The sequence below is a fragment of the Heterocephalus glaber genome, unplaced genomic scaffold (genome assembly GCF_053883595.1).
Source record: "Heterocephalus glaber isolate CG9 unplaced genomic scaffold, H.glaber_assembly_v1.0 deba00001606, whole genome shotgun sequence".
NCBI classification, from domain to species: Eukaryota; Metazoa; Chordata; class Mammalia; order Rodentia; family Bathyergidae; genus Heterocephalus; species Heterocephalus glaber.
The window spans coordinates 19,604,194-19,623,041 of record NW_028258377.1 but is presented as its reverse complement, the minus strand read 5'-3'; the positions used below and the strand labels follow the sequence as shown (position 1 = coordinate 19,623,041).

The following is an 18,848-nucleotide window of genomic DNA, read 5'->3' as shown; positions in this document are numbered from 1 at the left end:
GTATAATAAATGCAACACAGGCTGTATCTTTTAAAGCCAAGCTTCATAGTTTATCCACTGTGAGATCTTGGGGAAGTCATTTCCCATTTTCGTGCAGAATGAGTGTGGTACCTACTCCCAGGACCTCAGTTAAGTTTTAAAAACATCTGCATACATAGCTTGCAGCATTTGACAAACATTGACTGATCATCTTCAGTGTCCCGGGCCCTGTCCTTGGTTCTGAGAAAGGAACAGTAGAGAGATTGACACTCTCCCTGCCCAGTTGACACTGCTAGTCCAGTGGCTCTGTCTTCAGTCAGTGCTAGCCCATTTCAATAATGACCTTTCAGTCAAAGCCAAATATCTTCCAGGTCAGTAGGTGAAGGCATCCACAGACTGGCACACTGAGTCTCACATTTCCAGATGCACCATGGTACTGCACCCTGATTTGTCTTGAGGGATGGAGTGGGTTTCTGTCTGTACTATCCATGCTTTAGTCTCTCCAGTAGCTGGTTAAGAAGGTGGATTCAGAAGGGTTGTCCCAACCCACAATGTGGGAAAAAATTTTCACCAGCGGTCCCTCAGACAAAGGTCTACTATCTTGAATCTATAAAGAACTTAAAAAAATCAGACCTCCCAAATTTAAAGACCCAATCCCAAAATGGGCATCTGAAATGAACAGACATTTCTCACACAAAGAAGTAGACATATCAAATAAACATATGAAAAAATGTTCAACATCACTGGTCATTCGAGAGATACAAATGAAAACAATGCTGAGATTCCACCTCACTCCAGAAAGAATGGCTACTATCATGAAATCAACCAACAACAAATGCTGGTGGAACTTTGGGGAAAGAGGAACCCTGCTCCACTGCTGATGGGAGTGTAGACTGGTGCAACCACTGTGGAAATCAGTATGGAGATACCTCAAAGAACTAGGGCTGGAAGTCCCATTTGACCCTGCTATTCCACTGCTGGGGATCTTCCCCAAAGAATTAAAAGAGTCATACCACAGTGATATATGTGCACCCATGTTCATAGCAGCACAGTTTGTAATAGCTAAAACTTGGAAACAGCCCAAATACCCATCAACTGGAGACTGGATAAAGAAAATGTGGTTTTTTTAATAAAATGGAGTATGACTCAGCCATAAAAAATGAGAAATTAGAGACATTTATTGCTAAATGGATACATATTGAGGTGATACTCTTAAGTGAAATAAATAGGACATACATGTGTAAATACCAAATAGTTTCTCTAGTGTGAGAAACTGAAAGTGTAAATAAGGACTAAAAGGTATAATAGATAATGTGAAATAGGAAGAAAAGGGGCAAAGGGGAGGGGGAAGTGGGAGGGGTAGGGGAAAGGAAAGAGGGGAATGGAATTAGTGTGAGAAATCGAAAAAATGAAAACAAAGTCTTTGTAAATAGGGAGGGATGGAGGGGTTGAAGGGAGAGCAGGGGGAGAGGGAAAAATAATAACCAAGAGAGTGTGTAAAGGTGCATATCTCCAATGATGAATGTTATTATGTTGTACACCTAAAATGTACCAATAAAAGGATATACAAAAAAAAAAAAAGGAGAAGGGTTGTCCCAGATGAACTCTGTGTTGCTTCAAGGAAGGAATTTAAAGCAGTGAGTTGTGAACTCTGATTCTTACCCCTTGAAGCACCAGGGACATACATGTTTCACAGATAGGAAACATCCATATACACAGTTCTCTTAACCCTCAAAGAATCCCTGCCCTATCTACTGTGACAGCAAAACCATCTCCCTCATAGAGCATCAGGTAGAGCTAAGGAGAATGGGTATCCCTGGCTCAGCGTACAATCCTCCGTGCTAGTAGCTCCCATCTATCCACCCACCCATCCCCTGTGTTAGGTTCTAGTGACATGACAGTGAGCTAGGCAGATCTGAATACTGTCCCTGTGGATCTTACTTTCCAGTGTTCCCGGTAGCAGATGATTAAACTAACAATTGCTTTCAAAATATGCTTATTTTTCTCAGTTACCCCCGCTTTCTAGTTCTTCATCCATATGTTCCTACCAAATTATACAAACACACACCTACAAGACCAGCTTACCTTCCCCCCCTTATATGTGACATTTCTTACTTCATAATGCAAACAAATAAATAGGCAAACACGTAACAACAATAAACCACTTGAGTTCATCAGATTTACAAATGTCCCATTACTTATTAGAAAAAATAATTCTGAGCAGTTCCAGAATGTGTACAAACCTGGCGGGCTGAGGAAGAAAAGAGTCAGGAGACAGAATACGACCTGTGTCATTGTCATAGCAGCCTAAGATAGATGATGGAGTAAGGGCTTTTGAGCTGAACAGTCATGGATTTGGATGGGAGAGCTGCACCTCTTACTGGCTAGTTGACTTCGGGCAAGTTTCTTTGTTCCCTGCCACTCAGCTGAATGTGGAGATTATAATAGCTACTTTGCTGGGCAGCTGTACTGATGGGACATGATAATAGGTATGATCATCTTATGTGGGACACAGTCTCTGCCCACTCCAGACTTCTTCCCTAAGTCCTTTATCTTCACATCTCAGGAACCTCAGCTCTTCAGTAATTGTACACCTTGCCCACAGCAATGTTCCTCACCCTCCCCTTTGTGTACATTCGGGGAATACACGCTTTATGTTTCTATGGAAACACAGGGGGGCTCCATTATAATCAGGGGGATTTAGGGAACTCCCTTCCCCCACATGTGACTGCCCCCACAGGTCTTGACAGTTTAAAGGGGATTGCAAGTGACTTTCTTTTCAAGGCCAGCTAAATAGCAGAGTATAGGGAAGTGTGTATGCTATGGAGAGAAATTGATTAATGTTTTTTAGGCCAAAGCAATTTATTAACATAAAGGAAAATTGTCACTTTTCTTCTTATTCATTCATTTGACAAACTACTGTTTAGTTTGGAGGAGAGGAAAGGGAGTACATTTTGCTTTGGTGGCAGCTGCCTTATAAATGGGGAGGGACCATGCACTCTCTCCCTCGTCTGCTTTACATCTTAAGGCTGGGTGGAAAAGAGGAGATGCAGCCCGTATCATGTTCAGTAGTCCCTTGAAAAAGAGGAATACATTGTCATTTTGGTAAGAATTCAAGTAAATTCTTAGCAGAGGGTTGATTATAGATTCTGGGGATGGATTCTCTGCCTTGGGGTTTGGCCCAAGAATCAAGGTAGAAGATCAATAATCATTCCAGTCTTCTTTCCCCTTCTTTTCCTTTAACCCTTTCCCGTGCCCCTAACCTGTACCATGTTTCATCACCCACATTCCATTGCACTCTATATTCTGAGCAAGATCATAAGAATGAAGATGAGTCTTAAGTCCTTGGTTCCTGCAGAGCCCTGATGCAGAGTACAGGACAAGCAGTAATTAAGTAGTTGTTACAATGAAGGGTGCAGGGCTGAAGCCACTGATACAGTCCAGAGCAGCCAGGGTGTGTGGGGTTGGTCCTCTGAGGATGCACAGGATATAGGACCTCTGTCTAAGGGATGCTGCACTCACTGAGGAGCCTTAGAGCCCTTCACACTCAAGAACATGTCTAAGCCTGGTGCCACAGGGTGGCTAGAAAGTGAGCTCTGTGTAAACCAGAAATGGATGACAATTTTCAGGTTTCTATCTCGAGAGTACCTCACTAATCTAGTTGACAGATCACGGCTCCAGTAATCATGCTAGGTGAAAAGTAGAGGGATCCTTTTCTAGGTAATTGGGAGCAGCCAGAGGCCTATGTTGTCATGGCTTGCTTGGACAATAAAACAGTAAGAAGCAGATAGAAAAAATAGATAAATATATGGATGCATGAGCAAGCAAAATTGTGAGGTTTTTTAAAAAAATTGTGAGGTTTTAGATGGAGAAACTTGGCTGGGAAAGCAGAAGTTAGGTGAACCAATATGTATGTGTGTATATAGAAATTAAAAAAAAGAAATCTCTTACTTTAATATGACACCTTCAAAGTTGCAAAACACTTTACATTTATGTTTCATTTTATCTTCAAGATAGTGCAGAAATTGGGAAAGATGGGATGGTGTTATGCCCATTTAACAGGAAAGCAAGTGGGCAAAGGGAAATCCTAATGTGAATTAGGATCCGTTCTCAACCTAGTGTCGAAACCTGTTCAGACTGCCATAACAAAATACCACTGACTGGGTGGCTTAAACAACAGACACTTATTTCTTACAGTTGTGAAGGCTGGGAAGTCCAAGGCCAAAGTGTCCACAGACTCATGTCTGGTGAGGATGCACTTCTTGGCTCACAGATGTTGTAAGGGGCAAGCAAACTCTCTGGAGTCTTTATAAGGTACCAGTTCTTCCATGAAGGCTCTGCTTCCTAATTGCCGTGATATTGGATATTAGGATTTAACATAGGAATCTTTTGGAGCATAAACATCTAGCACATAACTCATGGATTCCTGAATACTAGTCCTTGCTTCTTTCTGTCTAAGAGGGGTCAAAGAACCTGGCTCTTTCAAAATTATATTATACGGAGAAAAAACAATGAGGACCTGAGCATGTCAGGATAGGATACATAGTGATTTAAATAGGCAATAATTATAATTATGACAAGAAAAATGACTGTTCTTCATGGACGGAAATTTATATTCTGGACACTATACTGCAAGTTTACATTCCTTTTCTTGTATAATTTTCACAATCCCATGAGATTAAATCATATTATCTTCATTCCCCAAATGAGGATATGAGGCAAAGAGAGGTTAGACATTCCGCCAAGGGTACATACCAGTAAGTAATAGAAAGCCAAGATTGGAACCTTGTCTGGCTCCAAAGCTTAGCCATTAAGACATACTGCACTGAAGCAACAGAGTTCCTGTAATGGTAGGATATCCAGATTGCAAAAGGTATATGTGGGGTGCAGGTGGCATGGTGGCACTCCTGAGTGATCCCACCGTCCTTTGTTTACCACACCGAAGCTGGGATGGGCTGCATAGGAGACCTTCATGGGCCAGTTGACCAGTCACCCTGATATCTTCTTTCTAGATTTCAGGACAGACTTGACAGTGAGGCCTGAGAAAATGTTTTCCCCTTAGCAGACAGCTCATTCATGATCATATGTGAACTTAGCAAGTTTGGGTCTCAGGTATGGTGGCTATGTCTCAGTGGGCTGTGGGTGCCCCCTGCTTAGCAGATGGGTCTCGCTCCTTTACAAAGACAGATGTTGACCACCACTGCCATCAACTCTACACTAGAAGCAAGTTGACTGAGAAATTGATGGACACCTTCCAAACTTCTCTCCACATTTTCCCCATCTCTCATAGGAGTATTTTGGTGGTCCAACTTGCCATAGAACCCAGGTGCACCACAGATTGATTGGCTTCCTGCAACTTTCTTTTTTAAAGTATTAGCCGTAAGAATTGATTGATGCAGCAAGGGGTGTTTGGTTCCTGTCAACTTGGGTAAATCTCACCAGTTTGGAAAGCATTTTTGAGAAAGAATTACAGTCTGGGAAGGTAGGAGCTTTAGTTATCTGACCCCCTCCTTCACCACAGTCTGGGAGAGATGTACTTTCTCAAACTTTCTCCCTGTGACTAGTTTGCTCATTATTTATACAGTGCCATTTTGAGCTTCACAACTTGCAGCCATTTAAAATTGGCAAAAATAGTCATCCTCTTAAAGTGTCTGTCTGCTGAGGAGTCCTCAGAGACTCACAGGTTCTCTTCTGGGCACATAAGTGAGCAGGCCCAAGCCACAGATACCTTTGCTATTGATTGCTGTCTTTGAAAGAAATCTGTGTCTCTGTAACAAGAAACACATTAACATCCCCAAAATGGTCTATTATCTAAGGGAAATGTAACATGCATGTTCATGGATGAGGCAAAGTCAAAACAAAAAAGGAGAAAGGACAAGGAAAAGCTCCTGGAAGTAGGACTTAGGTTTGAACCCTGGCTCCCTTGGATCTTGGATAACTCAACCTCACTGAGTCTCAGTTTCTTCATTTCTAAAATGGGAATAATAACCCTACCTATATTTTCGGGTCATTGGGAATATAAAATGAGATGGCACAAGGGCAGTGTTAACAACATATATGCTGGTTGATTCTACAAATGGTAACGTGTATTATGTAAGCTTGACAAAGAAAGATTGGGTCATTGCATGGTCATTTGTGGTCTCTGTGTTAATGGCACACGTTTGTTACTCCTGAGAAATACTCAACTCACTCGATTTCATATTTATGGCATGTTTCAGACTCTTTAGCCATGAATGCATTAAAGTAGGTTTCATTTTTATTGCAGATAAATTGCTGATGTTGTAAATTCTACCTCTTTTCCCTTGCACCATAGGGAGAAGAAGAAAGGGATAAAGCTACCAAGAGAAGCAGGGATAAGGGACAAATAAATGTCTTGGGTATCAACCTATTGGGGCTCTGAGAAATTTCCATCTGTACCCCAAACTTCATGACTGTTTCCCAAGGGACAATTTAAGTAGCGTTTGTGAGTGGTTGTTTGGGGGTTACTGGATGATATTTCCATGATGTTCATGTTCCAGCATTTGAAATAGTGTAGCTCAGTCCACATTGGAATTTGATGAGAGCTGCAAATGCACCTGTGATTACTAGAGAGAACAGATCTGCTGTGTGCGCTGTAATTATTTTTACTGCAGACTTCATTGCTGGCCAGAAAGCAGATGGTGGCTGGAAGACTGTGGCTCTCACAGTTCACCTGGCTCTATGCTGGGAGAGCATCCTAAGCAGACAAAAGGGGAAATACTAAATAATTTAAGTGGAAAGTTTGTTGCTAAAACCATAGGACTGAATGCATATTGCAATTTCTAGAGAAATGCCTTTTTCTCTAGTTAGGTAATTGCTTTAAGTGGCAGGCAAAGCCAAAGCCCTGTGGCCAAACACTTTGTCCATAGAAAGAGACTCAAGGAAAGGCTCTGAGCACCTCCAACCATGTGATCTCAGGTGGCTCATAGAGCCCAAGCCTCTTGTTCCTCCACAAGGTGAAGCCCTTGCTTTTCTCCTGCAGGGTCCAGAGCTGCAAAGCTGTGGCCTGTGTTTCAGGGAGCCTCCTTGTCACATGCTGTCAAAACTGTAAATGGAAGCACCAGGTAGGACAATGGTGGTTGCTAGGTCCCAAGGGAGGCTCTTGTAGCAAATCTCCTTTTACACATTTGCTACGTTCTGCTCAGTCTGGTTGAGAAGGATTTTAACAGTGTCGATGATGATAATAACAAAAGAATTTGTGATCTGTGGAGTCTGAAGAAGTGAGAGGTAGCAGTGGAGGGTTCTGGGATGGCATTTAGCTTTACTCATACGCCTTAATTCAGGAGCTGGGTGACCATACCTTTCTCCGGAAGAAGGAACCTAGCAGTGATCAGTGCATAGTCAGCCCTTGGCATACCCAGCCCTTGTCAGGCATGTACTGTGAATCCTCCAGGACTCAGTGGAAGGCAGTGCCATGCATTTGGGCTACCTGCTGGGGAGCCAAGTTGGGCTTTAATTGCTTTTAATCTTAATTGGTTTTAATCTTAAATGTCAGCCTGGATTGCCAAATACTTCCTGATTTGAAATGAGCCTGAGGAGCTTGGAGATGTGAAAGGAACAAAAGGCGTCAAATGAATCCCCTAAGTAATGAATAATGCAAGCTTGGGTCCTGGCATGGCGTGAGAGAGTATCATTGGGAGCAGAAGCTATCAGATGTGCTCACTCCAACAGCAAGTACCCCCTTTTTCTTCTTTCCCTTCCCTTTGCTTCCATTATTGCCTTACATATATAAGTAGGTCTATAGATAATCACTGAACCCCTAAATCAAAGCCAAGCAAACAAGTAACTCTCTTTCCAAGGATGCATTAAATTTGCTAGTTTCTGGCCTATTTCCTGTTTGTAGGCTGGTCATCGCAAAACCTTCTAGGAAATCAGTTGTCATCTCCTTTCAAGACTCCAGTTTTACCTAGTTTAATGTTCCTTAAGCTTCAGCCTTCCCCAGGATGATTGCTCTAATTACAGACTCTCACTCTCTGCCCAATGCTTTCTGATGCAGTAGCCTTGAGAGTAAAGTCCAGCACTCAGTATTAACAGAGAGCCAGGAAGTTCTGATGCAGATGGTCCATGGTCACACTCTGCGAACACTGTTTAGGGCCCCCACTTCAACTCAGCAGTATCAGAACATCCCACTGAGCCCCAGTAGCCATCAGATGGTCAGGCCTCTGGAGGCAACATGCTGTGGAATTGCATTTGCAGGAAGTCAGAGCTGAGTTCTGATCGTACTTTTGCAATTACTAGTTCCATTATAATCGAGTAAGTCCCTGGCCTTTTTCAGCATCCGTTCCCTAATTTAAACATTGTGCAAGTGACTGACCCTCCTTAGCCTCAGCTCCCTCATCTGTAGCAAGGGCATACTTTAATCTATCCCATATATTTGTGAGGATTAAGTGTGGAAACAGTTCTTGAAATCACCAGTGAATAATAGATGCTCAGTAAGTGGCAGTATTTTCTTTTCTTTTTTTTTCTTCTGTAAATTTCATGCCACCAGACACCTGCCTTCAGCTGTTGTAGTTGTAAAATCATCAAAGTCAAATAAACTGACCTCCAGTGAGATACATAGTTTGTGCATCATAGGGATTTGAGTGTACTGGTTTCCTATTGTTTCTGAAACAAATTATCACAAATGTAGTGAATTAAAACAACACCAAATTTACTCTTACAACTCTGGAGATCAGAAGCCCTCCAGAGCTGCAAATCAAGATGTCAGCAGAGCTATGTTTCTGCTGGAGGCTCTGTGAGAAAATGTACCCCTGCCTTCTCCAGCTTTTTAGGGGCTGCCCACATTTTTTATCTTTTAACCATTTCACTTTGGCTTCTGCCTCTGTCTCACTTCTCTTGCTCTTCCTCTGAGTCCCATGCAACCTCTTTCCCTTATAAAGACCTTTGTGAGGATCTCCACCCCACTCAGACCACCCAGAGTATTTTTCCTGTCTCACATCTTTAATCACATCTGAAAAACCCCCTTTAATTAGATAAGGTTGCATATCCACAGGGTCTGGGAGTTGGGGTGTGGACATTGCTGGCATTATTCTGCCTGCTGCTCTGGGTTTTGATGTTTAACCAAGAAAACCTATAGATCTCATGCTTTAGAGATCACTGGACAGATATCAACAAAAGGAGATATTTCAGCCTGGAGGGAGATTTGTGGCTCTCCACAGTCAAGCTTTGCCCTTCCTGCTGCAGCCAGCAATGAGTCCTAGGCAATAATGTTAGATGGCCAAGAAGAACAAGATCTCAATGTCCTGTGAAAGTGCAGCAAGCTGTCTGAGTCATCAGAGGAAGATTTGATTAGGTTCCATCTCGTTGAGAATATGTAGTGTTCCAAGGATTTAAAAATTGACAATTCATGTACTACACCCAGTCATTATTTGAATTGGTTCAAAGAGATCAGTGAGAACCTACTACATAAAATCTTGCTTTCTTTTCCTATTAAGAACATTTGATTAAGATCCCCCATGTCCCCAACCAACGGAAAAGTGCACACAAATGGTAACAATGACTTTACTTGGGGCCAAACAGCTGTCTCAAGCCCTTCACTGCTTTTAATTCCTGTTCAAGTCAATATATTTATCCCTTTCTTTGATAAGAATCTATTGCACACCAACTACATTTTAGAACCTACTCTATGACTTTGAGATACTAGCCATTCGCTAGAGGAAAGTAACTCATGAACTGCATTGCGATGCATTAAGATTGATAGTATAGCAGGGTAAAATACATGTCACAGATGGGGGTCCTTCATAGGAAGGGATGTAAGATTGTCTGTGGGACTGGATTTCTTGGAAAGATTGGGAAATGTCCAGACAAAGGCACATGGAATGGAGATTCCAAGAAAGTGAGAAAAATCATGCAAATGTACTGAGTCTTGTAGTTGAGTAATGGAACAGAAGAACTGGAGATGTAGCAGGTAAAATTAAATGACTTGAGCATTACATTCAAAGGGCTTTGAAAAATGAGGAAAAAGAAACAATAAGATCCAAATTGTTCAGCACAGGCATGATATGGCCAGATTCTGTTTTTCAGGTGTAATTTAGCAATCTACATTGAAAATTATCCGGGGTAGGACAAAGGGGACCTGTGGACAAAAGATCAACCAGCACTCAGATGATGACTGATGAGGGCATTTCTTGAGCCATAGCAAAGGAGTTGGAGTGAAGGAGCGAGATACAGCAATTAGAATTGCTAGTCAACTTGATATGTGTTGTTAGTGGGGACTGCAAAGTCTTTATGGAGTCACTGCATGGCCATTGGTGTCAAACAAAATAAGGAATATGTGAAAAGAACCAATTTTATAGGTGAAAATGAAGTGTGCATTTTGAGATATGGTAAATTTGGGGTGCCTTGGGATATTGCTATAGTTTGGATGAGTGTCCCCTCAAAGCCGCATGTATTAAAGGATTGGTCCCTAGGGTGGTCATGGTGGAAAGTGCTGTAGACCTTCAATAGATGGAGCCGTATGGGAGGTGCTTAGGTCATTAGGGTGTGCCCTTTAAGGAGATTACAAGACCCTAGTCTCTCCATCTTGATCTGCTTCCTAATTCATGATATAAGTAGATTGCTCTGCCATGTGCTTCTGCTATGATGTACTGCTCTTACCAGAGCCCGAAAGCAATGGGCTGCTGGATCTTAGATTAAAACTTACAGAACCATGAGTGAAATAAACCTTCCCTCTTTGTACGTCAGTTGTACCTGGTATTTTATTATAGCAACATGAAGCTGAGTGATACAGATATCCAGTGGAAGTCTGTGGTTAGCTGAAAATTGTGTGTGTGTGTGTGTGTGTGTGTGTCTGTGTGTGTATCTTCCCACATCTTAGAGAAGAATAGGGGAAAATGGTGCCACAGGAAGACAGCTGAAACAATGGTAAGAGGATGAGAAGAGGAATAGCTTGTCCAAGTAGACTCAGAAAAACAATTGTTCTATTTCTCCTTCTGCTCCAGCACCTTTCAAATTTTATATGGAGAACCTCTTCTCCTATTGAAAATTATGCATTTGCAGCTTGCTCTTCATTTCTATTTTTAAAGCAACTTCTTGGATGTTAGTTAAAATTTTTTCTGGAATAGATCTTCTATTATTTTCCCTTAAGACATTAGAAACATTTTACAGCCTAAATCAAGTAGATTGTTTTCTGGGAGCTATGTCCAGAAAAGAAATGCATGAACCATATAGTCAAAATCCTGCAAAGAGGCTGTGTAATTATTTTTAGAATGATTAGGAAGATGAAATGATAAAATGCAAAGCCTGAGGAGCACAGAACAGGGTGAGGGAAGGAGGGGGTGTTCTTGGAGAGACCTTATGCCCTTGAGAAGAAGTAAAGGAGTCAGTTTCTGAGGGCACTGTTTCGAAAACTTCAATCAGTGGTTCACTACCTCCATGGTTTTTATAAGATTTCCCATACCATCTGCCCAATTATTTACTTAACCTTTTTTTCTCTAAATCAATTCACATTTTAAACCTAAAAAACAACTATACCAAATAGGAATATCACTTTGAAATGGGGACCTGTATCCCTTACCATAAATATTTAAGAGGATTCGTTTCAAAAGTTAAAAGTTTCCATAAAGAAATTAAAAATTATTTCATTCTGGCTAGATCTTTTTGCTTGCCCAGGGCTAGGAACCTGAGACCTGTTTTCTCTTTGCAAAGAAATGTGATTTGCAAGCATTAGAAAGGATTTAAAGACATTCTAGCACTGAACACAAATTTCCCCCTCCAGGTAATCAGAAGGATTGAAATAAATCTGAAAAGAGAACAACTTTCCTACTAGGTAATTCAATGCTATTTAATCTTGGGTACCACAACTGGCATTCACTTAACCCTTTGGGTAAATTGTCTTATGATTAAAGCTAAAGAGAGGTAAGGAAAGTGAATAAAGACTATACAGCTGGGAACCAGCGTAAGAATTGGAGCCCATTCCTACTCCCTTCTCCTGGAGCTCAGTTTTTAAAAATGCAAACAAACAAAAAGTCAAAGGAGTCTTTCTCCCTGATGTATCCCATCCCCAGAAGCCTTGGAGAGCCATGCCCGGGACCTTTAGCATCAGTGTTGGTGCTGTGCTCCTTGGTGATGTAGGGAGCAGAGGGAATGAATTGGACAGAACCAGATGACCTCACATGTCTTGAGAGCGGCAAACAGCAGAGACAAAGCCTTTTGCTGATGGGGCCTGTGGGAAACCCACTTAGGAAATCGTATGTGTTGCTAACTTAGCAGCAACATCTCTAGAGGAGAAGGCCCAGTGGGCAATCGATCATGTGTCCATGTGCTTCATGTACAGTGATGTGCACTGGCCCCATCCATCATCAGGGAGAGACACTGCCGCTTAACGAGGCCTCCAGATGAGCATTTCACATCACTTATTCATTAGCTTCTAAGATCTGACTTTCCAGGGCATAACACAAGTTTGAAGTCACTTGAAATGTTTTTTTAAAAAATGACAACTCTCATCTTCCCACCATTGCTATGATGGGGATGTTGTTGTGATCTCTGCTTTCATCAAATTAATTGCCCATTCCTTTGCAGTGGTTTGGGTACAAGGATGCAGATACTGTCTGAGAGACAACCTGGTTTTGAATGCCAGTGAGGGATGAATGCAAACAATGTATATTCTTCTGGGAAAGGAGGAGTGTGTGAAGGTTTGCTAACCCATCCAGGAGTGCAACTTAATTTAGAATGTTTGCTTGAGATGTTTGTAGCAAGTACCAAAAAAAAAAAAAAAAAGCAAGCATTCTCAGACTTGCTGGAAGGTCACAGTTTAACTAAATATTGTCACTTTTAATTCAGCTTGGAATAATAGAATGTCAGAACTAGATTGGGACCGCCTAATTAAGTGCTCTCATTTTTTAAATGAAAAAACCTCAGTGGCCAGAAATGACTTGTTCAAGACCAAGTCATGAAACAGGGAAAGCTGAGAGATAACCACCTGCCTCTTTGACTTCCATAAGCCAAATAAAAAATCATTTCACAGTAATAGAAAAGACATCATCTGGCTACCTGAAGAGAGACCACCCACGATTTAAATGGAGGTTAGTTCAAATCAGTTCTTCCTGCTTATGATAAATACTTTTTGTCTTCTCTATCTGTATAGGTATTTCATAAGTTTTGCCCTTGTAGTGATTAGAGAATTTGCTTAAGATAGACACATAAAAAGATAAAAGGTGAAAAAAAGATAGCAATAGATGAGATTGCCTACTGATACTTTCCAGTGCTCAAAATTTCCCAGGTTCCTTTTCTGAGATGGGAAAGGCATTTGTGTGCATGTTCAGGGGGGAAGAGTGAGCAGTCACCAGTCTTCTGTCATTTGGCAAAAACGTGTGATCTTGTGGTTCCTCCATGTACGGATTTGACAGTTCTGATGAGAAGACTCCCAGGCCCCTGTCTCAGTATAAGCACCTCCTGACTTCCGTGCACATGGTCCCCTATTAGGAGAAATCTCAGAATTCTGTCAGACAGGATGAGAAATTTCTGAAAGAAGACATAGGCTACACAATTGGGCTGCAATTTTCTCAGGCCCTGAGCTGCCATTCTCATTGAGAAGAGAAAAGTAATGCAGAAAGCAAAACCATACACTTTTGTCAAACAAAATTAGATGTCATCAACTGAAATGACTACTTTTGACCACTTTTCCACCATGCCACCCAAAGTGGGCTTCCAGCTGAGGAGGCATTGATCTTTCTGGTAATAACCATAATGGCCCTTTGGATTTGTGCAGAGGTTTGTGGTTACTAAAGGCATTCACATATATTATCTTACTTGGCCCTTATGGCACTCTGAATAGGGATCACTGTTACCACTCTACAGATCAGGAAACTGAGCCAGGTCAAGTGAACTGACATTAGAGTTAGGGGTTCAAATATAGACCTTGTAACTCTAAGCTTGGTGTTCTTACTACTGTATACCTTTCCCATCTATCAATTATAAAAGTCCACTTTATTGTAGCAAACTTGACCCATGCTGGAAGGAAATGTTGTATTTGAAAACAAACACAAAGTGCTTATCACAGTTTTTGACACACAGTGTTTGTCGTAGAAGAGCTGCTATGGAGGGAGAGGCAGGGCAGTGGAGTAAGTGAGATCACGAGTGTGGAATTAGGAAAATATGGATGCAAGTCCCAAGTCTGGACCCTTCTGCTCTCAAGGCAATAATATACATGACCTGGGCTGATGGTTTAACTTCTCTGAAGACTGTAACACACACCTTGCAATATAGGACACAAATACGGTATGCATGCAGAGCTGACTATGGTGCCTGCATCCTCAGTTCTATAACTGTAAGGTTGGCTACATCCAAAGGATTTGCTCATGGACCCAACATAAGGAAACAAAGCAATTCTTGTCTAGGAACTGGATGTTCACCTTTCATAGTTAAACACCACATGTTTTAAGTTTCAAATTCCCCCTTTTACTCTCTCTTGACTTTCTGCATTTAAGAGAGTTTTCTAGAGTGTTCAGTGGACCCTGCAGCTTGTGTGCTCTGCCAAGCAGGCCTCAGTCTCGGCCAGGTACCTGTATATGATGCATGCTGTGTTCTGGCAGGTACTGCAGTTGTTGAGATCTTGGCCAGTTCGATAAAAGTTGCGCCTGCAAGATAGAGCATTTGCTGAATAAATCTATGGCCAAAAGCCATGTGAGACAAACACATTCTACCAACCTATCCCTTAGTCCCTACAGTAGTGTAGTATTTATGATGACCTGAAGTTGCATGATCATTATAAAGAAAGAAACCTCACATTCTTACAGGGCTTTATCTACATTTAAACATTTCAAATCTGAGGAGTTTTCCTACTCACAGCAATCATGAAAGATGAAGGATTTTCCAGGTGGGGAGAGGATGATTATTAAAACCTCTGACCCCTTGGTTCAGTTCGTTTCTGTCTGTACCATCACAGTGTTCTCTTTTCTAAAGTGATGTAGCAGGGCCTTACTTTTCTCCCTTTCCCTTTTTGATGACTTTAGCCATGGCTTCTTCTTGGTCTTTAGAGAGTGACTTTTAGAGGAACAAGTGGTCCGCACTTACACAAGTCACTGCCTGCCCTTCACCATATGGGTGCTGAGTCAGACAGGAAGGCATTTTGTGATTTTTCCCTCTTTGCAGAATTGTGATCTCATTTCAGTTCCCAGTGAGTTTGTCAGTGATGAATGGGCCCAGGTCATCAAAGTGGTCAGAGGCGAGGGTGGTCAGCAGGAAATTCAGTAACCACGTCAAGTCCTTTGTGGCAGACACACCAGAACTAACATCCGTACTATGCAAATCCAATGACTCCCTAAGAAGATGGCCTAGGGGCCATTCCTGCCTGCTGTTACTTCCTCCCATCATTTATCAACTGGGCCCTCAACTCTATAAAAATTCTTTTTGTTTCTTCAGCTTCATCATTTCCCACCCCCAGTCTGTTGTTACCTGTAAACAAAGGGAAAAAACCCCATAGAAGTCCACCTGTGATAGATAAGCTTGATAGTCAATTTGAGAGATGCTAGGGGGTTAATAGAGCATGCTTCTGTGTGTGTCTGGGTGGGTCATGAGGTGTGACCTTAAGAACCATATCTGGTCCCTGGCCCATTCTTCTATGGCTCCTTCCCTGTATCTCTGCTTCCTGGCTGCCATGAGTTAAGGAGCTTCCATCCACTGTGCTCTTCCACCTTGGTGCCAGCCAAAGATTAAAACCTCTGAAAACTGTGAGTCAAAAATAAACATTTTACCCTTTAAGTTGTGTATGTTACAATTTGGTCACAGCAACAGAAAGCTGATTATTACACCACCCAATCCCACCAAAGCCTAGAATTAAAGGAAATCCAATTAGAGCAAAGGGAAAATGTGAGTTCTGATCTGGAGAAACGATGAACTTCACACATTTTGGCAACATTATGTTCATGGGAACCAGTGGTCTTGATCTCTACCCTGGTCCTGGGAAATTACTGCTCAGTATTTTTTAATATAAGAAAATTCATCTTACCCTTCAGTGAGAGCTCGAGCTTTCTCCAAGTCTTGAATTACATTCAGAAGGACTTTAATTTTCTCTTGGTTTGAGTGCAGAGATTCTTCCACAGATTGCAGCCGGCCTTGGAGGTCACAGAGTTCACCCCTTTCCAAGTGAATCTGATTAATGCCACTAATCTCCCTGTTGCTCTGAATTTTGGTCTCACTCCTTGGAAGAGAGGATAGGAGATGATCACTTCCTGGACAATTCTGAAACTCTGGTGTGTCTGACTGAGTAGGGTTCATTGCTGTCTTCTCCTGACACAAAGGGGCAGATTTTGATGCACTGCTAGTTTTGAGTGACACCAGGTTCTGGTGACTGTCACTTGACGCAGGATAGTCTGAGGCTCTTCCTGAATCGGCTGTCTGGCTATGGGAGCCTGGTGCAGGGGAACTGTGAGTCCTTGGAGGTGAGGGAACACATGTTTCCTTTGACTGAGATGACAGTGGGCCAAGACCTTTGTCATCAGAGTGGTCTTTGGGCAAACGCAATTCGAGTTTGAGTTTCCCTGTGCCTGGCATGTTGTTGGCACTGCTGGTGGCATTTAAGCAGGAGGAGGATCTTTCTGAATCTGACCTCAGTGCCCTTCTCCTATCAACTGGACACAGGTCAACCAAAGGGGGTACTGAGTTGTTTCTTTCAGCTAACCTGTCTGGGTTGAGAGTGGACTCCCTAGATTCCCAGGAAGGACTGTGATAGATATCTTCTGGGACCTGAATGGCAGCTGTTGCTTTCTCTGAGCCCCTCCAAGTCCCAGCTTCCAAGCGTATACTAACAGGCCCATTGCTTTGCAACTTGGGCAACCTAGGGAGAAACGAGTGGGGCACTTTGACCCTTTGAGGGCCATCCTCAAGATGCTGAGCCAGCCTTAAGTAGGCAAGGTCAGAAGACACTATGTTCTGTTCAGAGAAGTTGCCGTTGACCTGGATGGCACTTTGGGATACTATCGGCATTTCCACTAGGGACTTGCTGGATATGAGTTTCTTCCTTCTGAACACTGGGAAATGCTTCCTGAGACTAGGGGAGGTTTGGATTGCAATGTTCCGAAAGCCCCCTTCCTTCTGGCACTGTGGAAAGGACAGAGAGTAGGTGGGAGGGTGATGGTGCCTGGATGCTTGTGTCTTCCCAATCTCAGCTGGGTCTTCAGGAGCTTGGACATCAACCTCAGTTAGGCCAGTTTGATTCTTAGTGGTCCCATCTTCCTTGAATCGCACCTGCTGGGATTTGCTCCTGCGGTGGTGGGGTTGTTTCATAAGCTCCACTGACTCCAGGCTGTTCCGCTTTAGGAGCACAGGTCTCACTTTCATATTTTGCTGGGCCATTGAACCTCAGTGGAAAGGAATAGAACCATACACGTCTCTTGGGCACATCTCGCTTAGGTCTTTGGAGTAGCTTCTATTGATGGCATCTCAGACAAGGAGAACTGCCAGCCAGGATGGAGTGGTCCATTCATTGTAGTATAGGTAGCCCTGCCAGCCATTCCTAGCCCGTAGATTCCACGTGGGAGCTATCTGAAATGTTTCCCCTGCAGTTAAAATATTATTCCACTGCAGTCATAATTGCTACTTAGATAAGCAATGAGTTAGGCTATTAAACATCCAATCTACCAAGAAAGCTGGTGGGCTGTTTATCGGGGCAAATTAGGGGAGGCAGTTCTGAACCCAGAAGAAATTTGCTGTCTTGAAGAAAAAGACAATCAAAAGTACTATTTGTGGGATAGTGCCACACTCCCAAAGTGTGAATTCCAAAAGAATCCCACTGTCTAGAACATACCACTTCCTTTCCCAGAGCAGTAATTTTCAATGTAAAACTATGGGAAAGTCAAACACATCTTCTTTCCATGGCATGTAAATAGGTAGAGAAATAAATGACCTTGGTGTTTGCTTCTGTGATGACACATGATGGTCCTATGGGAACATCCTCGTTTATGTCAATCAAAAATTCTTCATTTAGGGCCATTATTTTCTTTCATGCTATTCCCCTATTCTTCAACGAGAAAAACTTGTCTTCTTAAATAGACTCACAAAACCCAGCATGATATAACCAGGACAGGACTGAGGCATCAGAGGAATTCAGAGGGCAGAGTTCCCTAACATGGTGTTGTGGCTGAAGTTCACGTGTGAGCAGAGTGAGCCACGTCTGCAGCCTCTGGGATGAGGAGTGAAGAACAGCATTCACTTGGTCTGTGGGGTGGCATCTGAGACCAGGCAGTCTTTGCAAGAAGGCAAGGAGAGGCTGAAAGGGAAGAGATCAGAGTCACCAAATTCCAACCTCCAAGCTGAATATTTTTGAGTGGGGGGGCCTAGGAATAAGTCAGCCATGCTGCTCTACTCTCTGTACTCCTAGTGAGACATCCACCTGTAGGTATGGGACCCTGGAGCAAAATACCCATCTGGGTCCTTTCCTCTTTCCCCTCCCAGTCATTATGGAGCCAACTCCTAGTTATCTGTAAGGCCCCCCATTTTAAATGTTACTTCCTTGAGGAGCTTTTCTCTGATTCTGTCCTCATCCACATCACAGAGCTGGAGAACATCAGGATTCTCATTTGCATTCTTTTTTATTTTTTTGCTTAAATTCTTTTATTGGTACATTTTAGATATACAATATGTTTACATTTATCATTGGGTGCTTGTACCTGTACATGATGTATCTTGGTTCTTATTTTTTCCCCATTACCTATGTGCCCTTCACCCCCTCCACCCTTCCCTTCCCTATTTATATAGACTTTGTTTCCATTTTTTTCTTTTCTCATAATTTTTCCTTTCCCTTCTTTCCTTTCCCCTTCCCCTCCCACTTCCCCTACCCCTTTGGACCTTTTCTTCCTATTTCATATTATCAATTATTCATTTTAATCCTTATTTACACTTTCAGTTTCTCACAC

At 42.4% G+C, this 18,848-nt stretch overlaps 2 protein-coding genes across 4 annotated transcripts in view; one reads left to right on the top strand and one right to left on the bottom strand.

Annotated features, from left to right (window-relative positions):
- Insyn2b (inhibitory synaptic factor family member 2B) overlaps positions 1 to 18,848 on the bottom strand; it is a 331,485-nt gene that overhangs the window by 4,793 nt on the left and 307,844 nt on the right. For both annotated transcript variants that reach the window (XM_087194859.1, XM_004836399.3), the window contains exons 2-3: positions 15,944 to 18,202; positions 14,499 to 14,573 (exon numbers count right to left, since the gene is read on the bottom strand). In XM_087194859.1, coding sequence (XP_087050985.1) covers positions 14,499 to 14,573; positions 15,944 to 17,289 — 1,421 coding nt within the window. In that variant the 5' untranslated portion in view covers positions 17,290 to 18,202. The remainder of the gene's footprint in view (positions 1 to 14,498; positions 14,574 to 15,943; positions 18,203 to 18,848) is intronic.
- Dock2 (dedicator of cytokinesis 2) overlaps positions 1 to 18,848 on the top strand; it is a 433,172-nt gene that overhangs the window by 220,662 nt on the left and 193,662 nt on the right. The window lies entirely within an intron of this gene.